The sequence below is a fragment of the Cetorhinus maximus genome, chromosome 23, assembly GCF_964194155.1.
Source record: "Cetorhinus maximus chromosome 23, sCetMax3.hap1.1, whole genome shotgun sequence".
NCBI lineage: Eukaryota > Metazoa > Chordata > Chondrichthyes > Lamniformes > Cetorhinidae > Cetorhinus > Cetorhinus maximus.
This window is the reverse complement of record NC_135901.1, coordinates 6,017,207-6,034,441: the sequence shown is the minus strand read 5'-3', so window position 1 is coordinate 6,034,441 and position 17,235 is coordinate 6,017,207. Positions and strand designations below refer to the sequence as shown.

The window sequence follows — 17,235 nt, the reverse complement described above, 5'->3', positions numbered from 1 at the left end:
TCGAGCCAATCGGAGTGATGGGGATGGGGGAGGGGCGGGTCTAGGCTCGGACTGAAGCATGCGCAGTACTAGAGCCGGAGCTGGAAGAAGGAGCGGTCGAGTTGAGATCACAAAGGGTGAGAAATGAAGTCGGCGCCTGGAGATTGTGAACCGGGGGGAGCCTGGAAACTGCACGCGAGCTCAGACGGCGGGAATACGGTGGCCCAGTGGTAATGTCACTGGGCTAGAAGTCCAGAGACCTTGGGATGTGGGTTCAAGACCCAGCATAGCTGCTGGAATTTAAATTTAGTTAATAAATCTATAAAGTTATCATCGATTGTGGTAAATTCCGTCTGGTTCACCAGTGTCCCTTTAGGGAAGGAAATCTGCCGTCCCCACCAAGTCTGGCCTACATGTGACGCCAGACCCACAGTGATGTGGTTCACTCTGAATCGGCCCAGCAAGCCACTCAGTTATGAGTGCCATGTTATGTGGGCAATGCCCACATCCTATCATAGAATTAAAAAAAAAACACATGGTGTGTGCGGGACTGGAAACCCTGGTAAGAGGCCTGGCTTATGCAGGCAACTGCCTGTTGCCATCTTAGGAGGGGAAGGTGGGATGAATGGGTAGTGATATTGGTGAGGGAATTGTCATTTGTGGGAGGGAATTCCAATCTTGTCCCAGCTTTTGTGTCAATAATTGTTTCCTCATTTCACTCTGAAAGACATGGCTGCAATTTTTAGACCATGATCGTCCTCACTTCCCCAGATTCAGTCAGCTTCAAAGAAGAGTCATAGTCCTGGACTCTGGGGGCACAGTGTAAACATGAGAGCCAGACCTTTCAGGAGTGAAGTTAGCAAACACATCTACACACAAAGGGAGGTAGAAGTTAGGAACTCTGTTCCACAAACAGTAGTTGATGCGAGATCAATGTTAATGTTAAATCTGACATTGAACGATCTTTGTTAACCAAAGGTATTAATGGATATGAAGCGAAGGCAGCTGTATAGAGTTAGATCACAGATCAGCCATGATCTCATTTCACGTTGGAACAGGCTTGAGGAGCTAAATAGTCAACTCCTAGAATCATAGAAACTTACAGCACAGGAAGAGGCCATTCGATCCTTTGTGTTTGCACTGTCTCTTTGAATGAGCAGTCACGTTTAGTCCCACACACATGTTGTGTTCGTAGACCTAAGAGTTCCTCATTCTCAAATAACCGCCAATTCCCTTTTAAAATTTCTTATAGAGTCAGGTTCCAGCACTTTTTCAGGTGTGAGTTCCCAATCCTGACAACTCTTTGTTGGTGCCGAAACTGTTGAACTCGATGCTGAGTCTGGAAAGTTGTAAAGTTTCAAATCAGAAGATGAACTGCTGTTCTTCGAGCTCCCATTGAGCTTCATTGGAACAGTTCAGGAGGCCAAGGACAGAGAGGTCAGAATGGGAGTGGGGCAGAGAATTAAAATGACAAGTGACTGGAAGCCCAGGGTCAAGCTCACAGACTGAATGGAGGTTATTCCACAAAGTGATCACCCAATCATGTTTGATCTTCCCAATGGAGAGCAGACCACATGGTCAGCACTGAAGACAGTAACTAAATTGAAAAAAAAATTACAAGCAAATCACTGTTTGTTATGAGCCGAGGAAAGATACTTCATTTGAAGAATAAGGGTTACAAAGTAAAACAAGCCGATTTCCAGAATATTAAAACTTCAGTCCAGTTACAAAGGTTATTAACATCAGCAGAAACAAACCCAAACTATCAGAATGAACATGGTTCAGTCCTGGATGTGATTAACAGCAGAACCAACCGCTGGAGTCTCTGCTGAACTCGCTGGTGTGTCAGCCAGTTGGATGATGGATTAAATCCCTTCTCAGACATGGAGCAGGTGTCCGGCCTCTCCCCAGTGTGAACTCGCTGCTGTGTGTCTTGGAGCTGATGGCTTCCCCCATGCACCAGCTGCTCTTGTCTTTCTATGTGGGTGGGGGCTATGGGAGATTCTACCAAAAATTCTGGTTGAATTGCAGATCTATGAAGTCCATCTCCTTTTCCCCTCCTCCACCTCTCACTCTTTTCCCATCGAGGCCAGAGTCTTGTGTCAGCCCAGATTGGGAGGCAGGTTCCCTTCCCTGAAGGACATTAATGAACCAATTGCGTTTTTATGACAATCCAGCAGTTTTCATGGTCACTTTTTCCTAGTGCCGACCCCACAAATTATCGGATTCATTCAGCTCAATTTCACAACCTGTCTTTGTGTTTTTGTGGGTTCTCTTTCACAGTTCTTCATTTCTGTTTTAAATTCATTTTACAGGCTGTTAGAAGGATTTGCAGTTGGGAAAGTCAAATCAAAATCACATCAAAATCTGCCAGAGTCTCTCGATTCATCAGAACCTGAAGATTGACAGCCTTTGAACATGGAAGCAAAAAGCACTGTTCACACCAGGGAGAAACCATGGAAATGTGGGGACTGTGGGAAGGGATTCAGATCTCCGTCTGATCTGGAAACTCATCGACGCAGTCACACCGGGGAGAGGCCATTCATCTGCTCCGTGTGTGGGAAGGGATTCACTCAGTTAATCGGTCTTCAGACACACCAGCGACTTCACGCTGGAGAGAGGCCATTCATCTGTGCCGTGTGTGGAAATAGATTCACTCGCTCATCCCACCTGCTGAAACACCAGCAAGTTCACACCAACAAGAGAGAATTTCAATGCCCCGACTGTGAAAAGAGCTTTAAAAACCCACATGGACTGAGGGAGCACCAGCGCATTCACACTGCATATGCACCGTTCAGCTGCTCACAGTGTGGGAAGAGGTTCAGTACATCACCCCACCTTCTGACACACCAACGAGTTCACACTGACGAGAGACCTTTTAAATGTCCAGACTGTGGGAAGTGCTTCAAAAGTTCTATGGATCTGCAATACCATCAACGTGTTCACACTGATGAGAGACCATTCAGATGCTCTCACTGTGGGACTGGGTTCAGGCAATCATCTCACCTCACTGCACACCAGCGCACCCACACTGGGGAGAGGCCATTCACCTGCTCCAAGTGTGGAAAAAGATTCACTCAGTCATCCAACCTGCTGACACACCAGCGAATTCACACTGGGGAGAGACCATACACCTGCTCTGAATGTGGGAAGGGATTCACTCGCTTTTCCCACCTGGTGACACACCAGCGAGTTCACAAATGATTGCAGGGGTTGGATTCTGCTGTTACTGCTGCTGTTAATCACATCCTGGACTGAATCATAAAGATAAAAACAAAAAGCTAAAAGCTGCCGAAGGGCCATGAGGGCTCGAAACGTTGACTGATTTCTTCTCCGCCGATGCTGCCAGACTTGCTGAGTTTTTCCAGGTAATTCTGTTTTTATTTTGTTCTGGACTGAATCATGTTCATTCTGACAGTTGGGGTTGATCTCTAATGTCAGTTGCCCAGTTCAGACTTAGCGTGTACTCGTACCATCTCTCAATTATGAGTGAATAGATCATCATTGTCTGCAAACCTTGTTTTTAAATTTAAATCCACACAGAAACTGTATCGAACTAAAGATGAATATTAAACAGATCACAGTGCAATCCTGCAGCTCTATATTGACTGGAGAAAGTCTGTCCTGTAACTCGAGGATGAGGCTCGGTAAACTCTGAATGTTTGGAATCACAAGTAGGCTCGAGCTATTTGAGAGGTGGGCTGTTCAAAACTGTTAACCGTTAAGATATTGAAGGAATTACTCTGAAAGTAAACTCACCAGTTGATAACCTCAGACTCTGCTCCCTGCTGTAATTAATACTCAGCATCCATTCGTGCTGATTTACAGTGAATCACTGAATATCCTGTGGAGTCTTTGTTCCTTGTTTTGTGAAATAGCTCTCCCCATTAGTGCTGAACTGCTGGATAACTCTGATTACATTTAGACACGTCTATAAAGAGTCTGTGTGCCCACATTTCGCTGTGATTTGTAAACAATAAACAATGTTCATGGCCTGACTTGTAGTCTGGTATCCGGGTGATTTGTGAAGAAAGATTTAATTCACTCACTCAGCAGCTTGAGGGGAACCAGACTGAGGTTTATTGAACATAAGAAATAGGAACAGGAATAGGCCATTCGGCCCTTCGAGCCTGCTCTGCTATTCAATACGATCATCGCTGATCTTCTATCCCAGGTCTGCTCTCTCCGTATCCCTTATTTCCCTTCAAAAATACTCAAATCTCTATCGACCTGTGTCCTAAATATAACTGAGAACCCACCCTGAGGTGGAAAATTGCAAAGATTCGCAACCCTCTGAGTGAGGAAATTCCTCCTCTTCTCAATTTTAAATGGTCAACCCCTTATTCTGAGACCACCCCCCAACCCCCCACTCCCTTCTAGATTCCCCAGCCAGGGGAAACATTTTCTCAGCATCTACCCTGTCAGGCCCCTTAAGAACTTTAAATTTCAATTAGATCACCTTTCATTCTTCTAAACTCCATTAAATTTAGGCCTAGTCTGCTCGATCTCTCCTCATGGGACAATCTCCTCATCCCAGGAGCCAGTCTGGTGAACATTTGTTTCACTCCCTCTAGGTCAAATATGTCCTTCCTTAGGTAAGGAGACTAAACCCGCACACAGTGCTCCAGGTGAGGCCTCACCAATGCTCTGTGTAATTGTAGTAAGACATATTTACTCTTATACTCCAATCCCTTTGTAATAAAAGCTAACAGACCATTTACCATTTGCTTGCTTTACCTGCACATTAACTACCTGTGATTCATGTACAAGAACAGCCAGGTCCCTTTGAATGCAAATATTTCCCAGTCTTGCACCATTCAAAAAAATATCCTGATTTTATAATTTCCCTCTTTTATAATTTCCCTATCAATATTGATAACTTCACACTTCACCACGTTGTATTCCATCTGCCATGTCCTTACCCACTCTCCCAATCTATCTATCCCTCTGCAGACCCTTTTCGTCCTTGTCACCATTTACTTTTCCAATTAACTTTCTTCAACAGCAATCTGGATACATTACACTCAGTCTCCTCATCTAAATCATTGATATCGATTGTAAATAGCTGAGGCTTAACTACTGATCCTTGTGGTACCCACAAGTTACAGCCTGTCAATCTGAAAATGTCCTGTTTATTCCTATTCTCTGTTTTCTATCCATTAATTAACTCTCAGTCCATGCTAGAATATTACCCCAATCACCTGACACCTGATTTTGTGTAATGACCTCTTGTGTGGCACCTTATCAAATGTTTTTTGAAAATCCAAATGCACGACATGTGCTAATTCCCTTGTTATCCACCTCACCCGTTACACCCACAAAAAGCTCTAAACAAATGTGTCAAACATGATTTCCCTTTCATAAATCTGTATTGACTCTGTTTAATCAGTTAATGATTTTCGAAGTGCCCTGTTACCACATCTAATAATAGCAGTTGGCAAAATGCTAGAATCTGATGTTAGACTAATTGGTCTATAGTTCCCCATTTTCTCTCTTCCTCCTTTCTGAATAGTGAGGTTATGTTTTCTACCTTCCATTCCTTGGGAACTGTTCTAAAAAAGCTAAGGAATCCTGGGATATCAAATCCAATGTATCCACCATGTTATGATCCCTGTGGAGATCAACAAACCAAAAGAACCAAATTTACTGAACAACACCAACAAGAAAACCATTGAACAAGATTTCACCTTTGATACCTTTTACTTTAATAATCAAAGCAAAATCAACATAAATTAAACATGAATTAACAGGCAAATTGCAGCCAATATTAACTAAAACTTATATATTAAAGAGCAGATGCAACAAAGGGAGATCTGCATTTTTCAGAAGTCTACCCAGCAGATATGGCACCAATTTCAGCCATAAACTCCTTCAAAACTCTGAAAGTCCTCAGGTGGAATTCCAGCTTCTTTTCTTTCAGGATTTAGGTGCCGATTACATATTTCACTCCTGGGAGTGGTTTGTTTCTTGAAGGTGAGATTATTATTAAAATGACAACACACACTGTGTCCACCCAGGGATCTCTCTGGACTAACCGGCACCACACAGGGTCATGTGTCTATGAAGAGGAGGTTGTTGTCCAGTATTTCCTAACCAATTCTCTATCTAAGTGATAGATTGTCTCTAATTCCAGGCACTTTCATTTTGTTAGAATCTCTTGTATGGAACTTTATCAAATGCCTTCTGGAAGTCAGTATAAGTAACATCATTGACATTCCCTTAACTACCACATTAGTGACCTCCTCAAAAATACAACACAGTTATTTAGACATGAATTAACCTTTTACAAATCCATGCTGTCTCTCTCTGATCAGCTCATATTTCTCAAAGTGATAATGGGGTGAATAATTCAGAATTCACAAACCTCCTGAATCTTTCCTATTTATGGCAGACAGAAGATGTAGAGTTAATCTCTCTTTCTGTTTCCCTCTTTCGCTCTGTCCTATATTTCTCCCTGGATTTCTTTCTGTCTCTGTATCCTCTCTCTTGGTCCTTCTGTCTTTTGCTTTGAAACAATTTCTTGTCTCTTTTTGTGTCTCTCATTCTCTCTGACTATATTTATCTCTCTATTTGTCTTTCTCCCTCTCTCATTCTGTCATGTTGTCATTCAATCTTTCTGTCTCACTGTCTCTCACTCCCTTTCTGTGACTGTCTTTCTCGCTCCATCTGTCTCTCCCCCTCTCTCTCATCCCCTGTCTGTCTCTCATGTTCTGATTGTCTCTTATGTTCCGACTCTCTCTCACTATCTGTCTCTCGGCCTCTGTCTGTCTCTCAGTCTCTGTCTCCCACCCTCTGTATGTTTCTGATACTTTTCTGTCTTTCAGTCTCTGTCTGTCCTTCCCTGTCTGTCTCTCACCCTCCATCTGACTCTCACTCTCCGTTTGTCTGTCACTTTCTGTCTGTCTCTCACTCTCCATCTGTCTCTCACTCTCTTTCTCTCACTCTACATCTGTGTCTCACCCTCTGTCTGTTTCTCACCCTCTGTCTGTCTGCCACTCCCTGTTTGTCTCTCACCCTCAGCCTGATTTGCACTGTCTCTTTCTCACTCTGTCTCTCACTCTCTGTCTGTCTCTCACCCTCTGTCTGTCTCTCACCCTGTCTGTCTCCCACTCCCTGTCTGTCTCTCACCCTCAACCTGATTCTCACTGTCTCTTTCTCACTCTGTCTCTCACCCTCTGTCTGTCTCTCACCCTCTGTCTGTCTCTCACCCTCTGTCTGTCTCCCACTCCCTGTCTGTCTCTCACCCTCGGCCTGATTCTCACTCTGTCTCTTTCTCACTCTCTGATTCTCACTCTGTCTCTTTCTTACTCTCTGACTCTCACTCTCTGTCTGTCTCTCACTCTCTGTCTGTCTCTCATTCTCTGTCTGTCTCTCATTCTCTGTCTCATTTCCTATCTCACTGGCATTGATTCTCTATTTCAGACACAGAGTCTCTGCCACTGCAAGATGAACACAACACCCGAGATGAGCCCAGACCTCACATTGAACACAATTATACCAACATTCCCAATCATTTCCAATCAGAGTCTGTAAAGCTGACAATGAATAAGGACAACATTAACCAGAATGGAGGGAAATCAGACTCATCCTGGTATGAGTCAGGTACTGAGTTCGAGCCCCACCGATCTTCCCTTTCTGTGATATCACCATCCCCTTACTACGAGTGTTGGGAAATGGCTGACTTGTGCGCAGCAACAATGTTGATTTCTCCAGATATGTAAAATTTGCCACAATATAAATCGCAATTTAATTGGGTTTAACTGTGTGTTTGGATTCTTGGCACCTAGGGAGAGGTGAAGGTGTAGTGGTATTGTCGCTGGACTAGTAATCCAGAGATGCTCTGGATCTGTCATGGCAAATGGTGGAATTTGAATTCAATAAAACTCTGGAATTAAAGGTTTAACGTTGACCATGAAACCATTGTCGATTGTTGTAAAAAACCCATCAGGCTCACTAACGTCCTTTAGGGAAGGAAATTTGTCATCCTTACCTGGTCTGGCCTACATGTGACTCCAGACGCACAACAATGTGGTTTACTCTTAAATGCCTTCTGAAATGCCACTCAGTGGTATCAAACCACTACAAAGTCACTGGAAAAAAGGAATGAAACCAGACAGACCACCCAGCATCGACCTAGGCACCGGAAATAACAACGGCAATCTCAGCCCCATCGAGCGCCATTCCTTTACTGTCACTGGGTCAAAATCCTGGAACTCCCTTCCTAACAGCACTGTAGGTGTACCTACACCACATGGATTGCAGTGGTTCAAGATGGCAGCTCACCAGCGCCTTCTCAAGGGCAACTAGGTATGGGCAATAAAGCCAGCCCAGCCAGCGAAGCCCACATCCCGTGAATGAATTAAAATAAACCTTCAGAAAGTCTCATCGACTTCAGAAAGTCTCTCCAGACTCCTGTTCAATACATTTGCTCAGTGGATTTAAATTTAAACCAGGTTTACAGATGTGATGCTGTATTCACACATCAAAGGCGAGAGCGATGCTGTGGGACATACACTAAGTCCAGTAGCTGAAAATGATTAACAGACTGGGTTTTGTGTTCAGTGATCCCAGGAGTGTTACTGACACCTTCCCTGCATCCCAAAGCTAGGGGAGCCACTCTGAAAGGTATGGGGAGCTGTGGCTTGTCCATGAGAGTAACTGAAGGTTTGAGAACTGAAGTAATCTAAAGTTGGAAAGGAGAAAAGACCCAAAATAGAGCAGTCAGTAACAGGATATCAAGTAACCTCCTCTTATCCTGGAGAAATTAAAGACTCAACAAAGTGTGTGTCTGAAACAACATGAATTCATTTGACAGATATCAAAATATTGAACTCCAGCCAGTTATAGGGGTTATTAACATCAGCAGAAACAAACACCAACTATCAGAATGATCGTGGTTCAGTCCTGGATGTGATGGACAGCGGCAATAACAGCAGAATCCAAACCCTGCAGTCACTGGTGAATTCGTTGGTGTCTCAGCTGGTGGGATGACGAAGTGAATCCCTTCCCACACATAGAGCAGGTGAACGGTCTCTCCCCAGTGTGAGTGCATTGGTGTTTCAACAAGTCACTTTTGCTTTTATAGCTCTTCTCACAGTCAGAACATTTAAAAGGTCTCTGATCACTGTGAACAAGTTGATGTTCAGTGAGGTTGCATAAGTGAAGGAATCCCTTCCCACACTTGGAGCAGGTGAATGGCCTCTCCCCAGTGTGAACTCGCTGGTGTCTCTGTAGGTTGGATACATTATTAAATCTCTCCCCACACACAGAGCAGGGGAATGGCCTCTCCCCAGTGTGAAATTGCTGGTGTGCCAGCAGGTTGGCTGACTGAGTGAATCCCTTCCCACACTCAGTGCAGGTGAATGGCCTCTTCCCAGTGTGAACTCGCTGGTGTCTCAGCAGATCCATTTTGCTTTTGAAGTTCTTCTCACAGTCAGAACAGTTAAAAGGTCTCTGATCAGTGTGAACAAGTTGATGTTTTGAAAGATGTGCTGACTGAGCGAATCCTTTCCCACACACAGAGCAGGTGAATGGCCTCTCCCCAGTGTGACTGCATCGATGAGATTCCAGCTGGGATGGAGTATTGAATCCCTTCCCACAGTCCCCGCATTTCCATGGTTTCTCCATGGTGCTGTCGTCTTTGTGTGTCTCCAGCTTGGACAATCAGTTGAAGCCTTGTCCACACACAGAACACATGTACAGTTTCTCCCCACTGTGAATGGTGTGATGTTTTATCAGCTTGTGTGACTGGTTAAAGCTCTTTCCACAGTCAGCGCACTGGAACACTCTCAGTGTCTGTCTCGGTGCTTTTCTAGTCACACTGTAAAAGGAATTTAAATAGAATTACACAGAATATTCAATGCAGAAACAGGTCATTCTGTTCAACTGGTCCATGCCAGTGTTTATGCTCCACATGAGCCTCTCACTTCTCTCTATCAGCATATCATTCTATTCCTTTCCCTCTTGTGTGCAGCTTCTTCTTAACTGCATTCACGCTGTTTTGCCTCAACTTCTCCCTGTGGCAGCAAGTTCCACACACTCTGGACAAAGACTTTGAACTTAAATAGTACGTTCTTGGGTTGCCGATGAGCACTGCTGCCTCTTTTCTGCATTTCCTGCAGAGGCTGAATCGTTGCTGATGAGAAAGCGCTGAGCTCTGTAGCTGTACTCCAGTTTTGTCATCTCTGGAATTCAGGTGTATGAGGAAAGTGAGCTCAGCCTTCTCAGCTCCCAGAATAAAGCTGATACCTTGTGAAGTAACTTCAGACAAGTGCAGTGGATCACAAACAACTATTGTATGAATCATTGTCTGGCTATGCTGCTGTAAAACACCTCTGGATGTTAATGGCGCTATGTGAATGAGATGAAAAGTATCTTCAATGAACAGATTGTGAATTGGAATTCTCTAACCTAGAGGGCTGTGAGTGCTCAGTCATTAAGTATAATCAAGACTGAATTCAGCAGATTTTTGGAGATGGAAGGAACGAAGGGAAATGGGGACAAGGAGGAAAAATGGAGCTGATGTGGATCAGCCATGATCTTATTGAATGGTGGAACAGGCTCGATGTCCTACACCTGCTCCTATTTGTGATGTTTTTAAGTTGTTCTTGCTGAATAGAGAACTCTTTGATTTAGTGGAATGATCAGCAACAACCTAAGATTTTCTTTTGGTTGCATTCATTTTCAGAGAATCTTCGAGGTGCATCGCACAAGAGGAGGTCATTTGGCCCATCATTCCTGTACTGGCTCTTAGAAAGAGCAGACTTGCTCAGTCCCACATCCCTGTTTTATGTCCGAAACTGTGTAACCTCCTCATCAGGTAACTGTCCACCTCCCTTTTAGAATTAGTTATGGAATCAGATCCCACGACCTTATCAGGCAGATCGCGACAACTCTCTGAGTTTTACTCATTACCCATTATGAAGGTTCAAAGAAGGTTTGAGCAGTGTAAGATGGTTTCAAGAATATCAACATCAAAATATGTTTAATTATTACAATTATTGGCTGGGAGGGCAGTTCTGTCAGTGTCCAAAAGATACTTGTCTCCTGGTCACTGGGAACCATGAAGCCCCGCCCACTTCCGGTTCCCTCACCAAGATGGCCGCACATGCGCGTCTTCCACGCATTGCATCTACCAACATGGCGGCCGTTTCCCCACCGTAAGGGCGGCTGTGAACCTGGTCTGTCAATGCAGGGCAAACAGCCTCCTCTTCTCCGAAGCTTTAAGCCTACACCTGGTGTTAATGAACGTTAACAGCACCATCCCCGCTTCCCCACCACCCCCATTCCACCCCGAGCCGCACAATATCTTTACCGCCTCCCGGAACCAGCTATGCACCGGCCCGTCTCCGCCATTGTCACCGCGCATGCTCAAAGCACATCTGGTACTGCACCGGCGCATTTGACCCTGTCGTCATTGATAGGGGACTTTCTGGCCTGCGGGGAATCTGGGTGAACAGACCGCCATTAAACCACGAACTGGCGATGAGAAAAATGTATTAATGCCCAGTCTCTCCACGTTGATGCGAAGTACAATGACCACCACTTTTCTGTTACTAACTCCAACCACCGGTTAAACCGCTAAATGTTTTCTCACAGTGTTTTCTAAATCCAATGCAGGCCTGTCATTTAGAGGGAAAGTTACGAGGCCTCATTTTTTGTCACAAAACAAAAACAAAAATACCTGGAAAAACTCAGCAGGTCTGGTAGCATCGGCGGAGAAGAAAAAATTTGACGTTTCGAGTCCTCATGACCTTTCAACAGAACTAAGTAGAAATAGGAAAGGGGTGAAATTTCCTATTTCTACTTAGTTCTGTTGAAGGTTCATGAGGACTCGAAACGTCAACTTTGTTCTTCTCCGCCGATGCTGTCCGACCTGCTGAGTTTTTCCAGGTATTTCTGTTTTTGTTTTGGATTATCCAGCATCCGCAGTTTTATGTTTTTATTTTTGCCTCATTTTTTGTGTCCTATCAAAAAATCTCATTAATAAATTGGCAGCATTATCTGCTTCAAGGTGGAAAGGGGTGAAATAGCTGCTGCCGATACACCAATGCCCATGGGACAGAGAAATTCACTTCACCAATATATCTGGTACAGGACTTAGTCTCGATTCCCTCCATCCACTGGTGCACTGTCTGTGCCGTGTGCACAGTCTACGAGATGTGTTGAGTCCACATCTAGAGAACAGAATTAATGGATAGCTACCTACAAATCAGAATTCAGAATATAAGAGTTAAGAGATGTTTCTCTGGTGTACTGGAATTCCCAACACTATGAATCTTACCTCCTGGGATAAAGTAATGATCCAGTTTGTGGGGCACAGGGGCGGATTAATGTTCAGTCTACAGTGCACTTATCTTGGGAGTGGATTATGGTTCTTCAAGGTACACTGCAGGGCCAACAGCTCAATCAGCTCCACTTTCAGCTCAGGAGACCTCAACAACTGCACATACTGTTCACAGGGGAGATCTACTGGTGCAGTGAGGCCAACATTCATGCTTTAACTAACACCACCAAAAAACTGGATGTTGTGAAACAGTAACAATGTGTATTTATAAAATGTAATAAAATATCCTAAGGTCAGAAGAGTTTCAGAAAGAAAAAACTGACACCAAGTTACATTGGACGATATTAGGGTAGACGGCCAAAACCTTGATTTGACAGGCAGATTTTAAGCAACTTTAACCAGGAGAGTGAAAGGTTTAGGGAGGGAATTTCAGAGCTTCACACCCAGGCATGGCCACCAATGTTGGAGTAAATAAAATCAGGGATGCTAAATAGACCGGATGAGAAGAGTGCAGATACCTCAGAGGGTTGTGCGACTGGAGATAAGGAGGAATAAGGGCATGAATGAATTTCTGAACAAGGATGCAAAGTTTAAAATCGAGACATTATTTGACCAGGAGCCAATGTAGGTCAGGGAACACAGGGATGATGTGTGAATGGGACTTGGCATGAGAATGCAGCAGAGTTTCGGATGATCTCATGTTTCCGTGTTGAGGTGGGGTGAATGTGAGAAGCTGGTCAGGAATGTATTGGAATCGTGAAGTCTAAAAGTGACACAGGCATGGATGAGTGTTTCAGCAGGAGATGAGTTGGGGTGGGGTGGAGACAGGCGACGTTATGGAGATTGAAATATGGGGTATTAATAATGGTGTGGATGTGTAGTTGGAAACTCATGTTGGGGTCAAATATGACACCAAGATTGTGAACAGTGTGGTTCAGCCTCAGACAGTTCCCAGGGAGAGGGATGGACTCACTAGTTAGGGGACAGATTTTGGAATGTTGACTGAAGACAATGGCTTTGGTCTTCCCAATTTTTAACTGGAGGAAATTTCTGCTCATCCTGTACTGGATATCGGATAAGCAGTTTGATAATTTAGTAACAGTGGAGGAACGGAAAGGGATGGTGGTGAGGTAGAGCTGGGTGTTGTCAGTGTACATGTGAACCCTAACACGGTGCTTTTGGACAATGTTACCTAGTGGCAACGTGTAGATGAGAAATACAAGGGCCAAGGATAGATCCTTGGGGGACACCAACTTCAAGGACTCTGGAGAGGAAAGGGAGGTCAGAGTGGGGTGTGGCAGTTTACCAGGATGGTGGGGTCAAGTGGTTTTTTTTCAGGATGGGTGATGACGGTGAATTTAAAGGTAAAAGGGACAGTGCCAAAAGAGAGAGAGAACCCCCGTTAACAATATCAGATAACATTGGGAAGATGGATGGTCAGCAGTTTATTGAGAATAGAGTCAAGGGAGCAGAAGGTGGGTCTCACGAGCAAGATGAGCTCTAGGGGAGATAGAAGACAGGAGAGAAATAGGAGAAAGAAGTGAGTTCAGGGCTTGGACAAGGGGCAGTTTGGCCCGATGAGCTAGTGGAAGGGAGGGAAGCAGCAGAGGCAGCTGATCGGATTGCCTCAATCTTAGTGACAAAGGACCTCCATGAGCTCCTCACACTTGTTGTTGGAGGTGAGAATGGAGGAGATGGGAGAGGGAGAGCCCTTCAAAATGAATTAACCTGTGTTAGAGATATTAAAAAGACCTGACAGTTGTGTGTTGAGCACAAAGCTGATTTATTAGACTTTTATCCAGAATATTAGCCCCTATAATTGGGTTGCAGTTTATTAACATCAACAGAAAAAGATCCAAATGAATATGGCCCAGTCCTAGATGTGATTAAGAAAAATTCAATCACTGTAGTTACTCGTGAACTCGCTGGTGTTTCAGCAGGTTGGATGAGGTTGTGAATCCCTTCCCACACTCAGAACAGGTGAACAGCTTCTCTCCAGTGTGAATTCGCTGGTGTGTCAGCAAGTTAGATGACTGAGTGAACGCCTTCCCACAATCAGGACAGGTGAATGGCCTCTCTCCAGTGTGAACTCGCTGGTGTGTCAGCAGGTGGGATGACCGAGTGAATCCCTTCCCACAGTCGGAGCAGGTGAACGGCCTCTCTCCAGTGTGAACTCGCTGGTGTACAATCAGATCAGATGAACATGTGAACCCAGTTCCACAGTGAGAGCACCTGAATGGTCTCTTGTCAGTGTGAACACCCTGATGAAACATCAGTTCCCTGGAACTTTTATAGCACTTCCCACAGTCTGGGCATTTAAAAGGTCTCTCGTCAGTGTGAACTCGCTGGTGTGTCAGCAGGTGAGATGAGTGAGCAAATCCCTTCCCACACTTTGAGCAGGTGAATGGCCTCTCCCCAGTGTGAACTCGAAGATGCACAGTGAGGTCAGATAATGTCTTGTGCCCAGCCCCACAGTGAGAGCACCTGAACAGTCTTTCGTCAGAGTGAACACGTTGATGGCCATTCAGTTCCCGGGGACTTTTATAGCACTTCCCGCAGTCTGGACATTTGAAAGGTCTCTCGTCAGTGTGAACTTGTCGGTGTTTCAGCAGGGTGGATGAACAAGTGAATCCCTTCCCACACTCAGAGCAGGTGAACGGCCTCTCCCCAGTGTGAACTCACTGATGATTTTCCAGCTCTGATGGGTAATTAAATCCCTTCCCACAGTCCCCACATTTCCATAGTTTCTCCCCAGTGTGACTGCATTTACGTTTGGGCAGGCCAGATGATCTGCTGAAGCCTCGTCCACACACAGAACACGTGTACGATTTCTCTCCACTGTGAACGATGCTTTTTCCTTCCATGTTCAAAATCCAATGATATTCAGGTTACAATAAATGGGGCAACTTCTTCAGATCCTGATGTGATGTTTTGTTTCTGTTTCCCAACTGCAATTCCTCCCCTTCTAATATCCTGTGAAATTGATTTAAAACAGAAAAAATGGAGTGAGAGAGGACCCACAAAAACACAAAGGTAGGCTGTGAAATTGAGCTGAATGAATCTGGTAATTTGTGGGGCCGGCACTAGGAAAAAGTGACCATGAAAACTGCTGGATTGTCGTAAAAACCCAACTGGTTCACTCATGTCCTTCAGGGAAGGGAATCTGCCACCCATTCTGGGCCTATACAAGACACTGGCCTAGATTGGAGAAGATAACAAGAGAGAGAAGGGTCAGGTGGGAGGGGCAAGGGTTGAAAAAGAAGGATTACAACTCAACCAGAGATCTCACAGAACCTCCAAAGCCCTCAGCCTCCACCACTTAGCAGGACAAGGATAGTAAGTGAATGTGAACACCATCACCTCCAAATACCTCTCCAAGTCACACACCATCCTGACTTCTCTGACATCCAGTACTGGATGAACAGAAATTTTCTTCATTTAAATATCGGGAAGACCAAAACCATTGTCTTCAGTCCCCGCCACAAACTCCACTCCCGAGCCACTGACTCCATCCCTCTCCTTGGCAACTGCCTGAGACTGAATCAGACTGTTCACAACCATGGTGAAATATTTCACCCCAGACTGAGTTTCCAACCAGATAGCCACATTATCACCATGACCGTATGTTTCCACGTCAGCAACATCACCCGACTCTACCCGACTCTCAGTTCAACTGCTGCTGGAACCGTCATCCATTCGTTTGTTACCTTTAGACTTAACCATCCTAACATGCTTCCAGCAAGCCACCCACATTCAACATCCCTGTAATCTTGAGGTCATCCAAAACTCTGCTGTCCATGTGCTTACTCACACCAAGGCATGTTCAGCCATCCCCCTGTGCTCGCTGACCTACAAAGGTTCCTGGTTTATAAACACACCTGTGAAACACCTTGGAAAGGTCTAATACATGAAAGGCACTATATAAATAAAGATTGTTGTTGTGATTTGGACATTTATCACTGTTCCTTGGAGAGGAAGACAGAGTTAACATTTCGAGTCTGTATGACTCTTCGTCAGAACTAAAGAGAAATAGAAATGTGGTGAAATATAGGGTGAATTTTACGGCAGCGGGGTTTTACGTTTCTGCCAAAGCCAATGAGGTTAAGAATGTCTTGCCGCATTTAATGGCCTCGTCCCCGCCGAAACGGGGCCGTAAAACTCTGCCCATAAGCTGTTTAAGTGGGGTGGGACAGGTGGAGCTGGATAGAGGGCCAGTGATAGGTGGAGGCAAAGGAGAGATTGCCAAAGATGTCATAAACAAAAGGACAAAGGGGTGTTGACGGTGGTAATATTATCTAAAGGATGCGCTAATGGGGACATTAAGGGTAGAAAGCAGGACGATCAAGTGACAGATGGCCCTAGTGGGGTGGGGGGGAAGTGATCGAAATAGGCTAAAAGGTGTAGATAAAACAATGGATGGAAATACATTTTAAAAATAATAATAGAAATAGGTGGGAAAAGAAAAATATATATATAAAAAAATAATAATTATCAGAAAAAAGGAGATCAAAAAGGGGGTGGGGATGGAGGAGAGAGTTCATGATCTGAAGTTGTTGAACTCAATGTTAAGTCGGGAAGGTTGTAAAGTGCCTAATCAGAAGATGAGGTGCTGTTCCTCCAGTTTGCGTTGAGCTTCACTGGAACATTGCAGCAGGCCAAGGATGGACATGTGGGCATGAGAGCAGGGTGGTGTGTTTGAAATGGTAAGCGACAGGAAGGTCTGGGTCATGCAACCTCGTCCACACACAGAGCATGTGTACGGTTTCTCTCCACTGTGAATGGTACTTTTTTCTTCCATGTTCAAAATCCAAAGCGGTCACCCAGTCTGCGTTTGGTCTCTCCAATGTAGAGGAGACCGCATTGGGAGCAGTGAATCGAGTAGACCAAATTGAGGGAAGTGCAAGTGAAATGCTGCTTCACTTGAAAGGAGTGTTTGGGCCCTTGGATGTTGAGGAGGGAGGAAGTAAAAG

General features: G+C 44.7%; 3 protein-coding genes across 3 annotated transcripts in view; 1 reads left to right on the top strand and 2 right to left on the bottom strand.

The window, feature by feature from the left end:
* Positions 1-17,235, bottom strand: part of LOC144698213 (uncharacterized) — a 352,133-nt gene that overhangs the window by 328,176 nt on the left and 6,722 nt on the right. The gene's annotated exons all lie outside the window — the stretch shown is intronic.
* Positions 1,863-17,235, top strand: part of LOC144697740 (uncharacterized) — a 35,188-nt gene continuing 19,815 nt past the window's right edge. The window contains exons 1-3 of the mRNA XM_078569747.1: positions 1,863-1,889; positions 2,545-2,879; positions 2,946-3,179. Coding sequence (XP_078425873.1) covers positions 1,863-1,889; positions 2,545-2,879; positions 2,946-3,179 — 596 coding nt within the window. The remainder of the gene's footprint in view (positions 1,890-2,544; positions 2,880-2,945; positions 3,180-17,235) is intronic.
* Positions 8,773-15,988, bottom strand: LOC144698368 (uncharacterized). Its single transcript, XM_078570323.1, has 3 exons — positions 15,973-15,988; positions 14,197-14,942; positions 8,773-9,633 (listed from the first exon to the last, which is right to left on the bottom strand). Exons 1-3 carry the CDS (start codon positions 15,986-15,988, stop codon positions 8,932-8,934), a joined length of 1,464 nt encoding a protein of 487 aa, XP_078426449.1. The 3' UTR covers positions 8,773-8,931.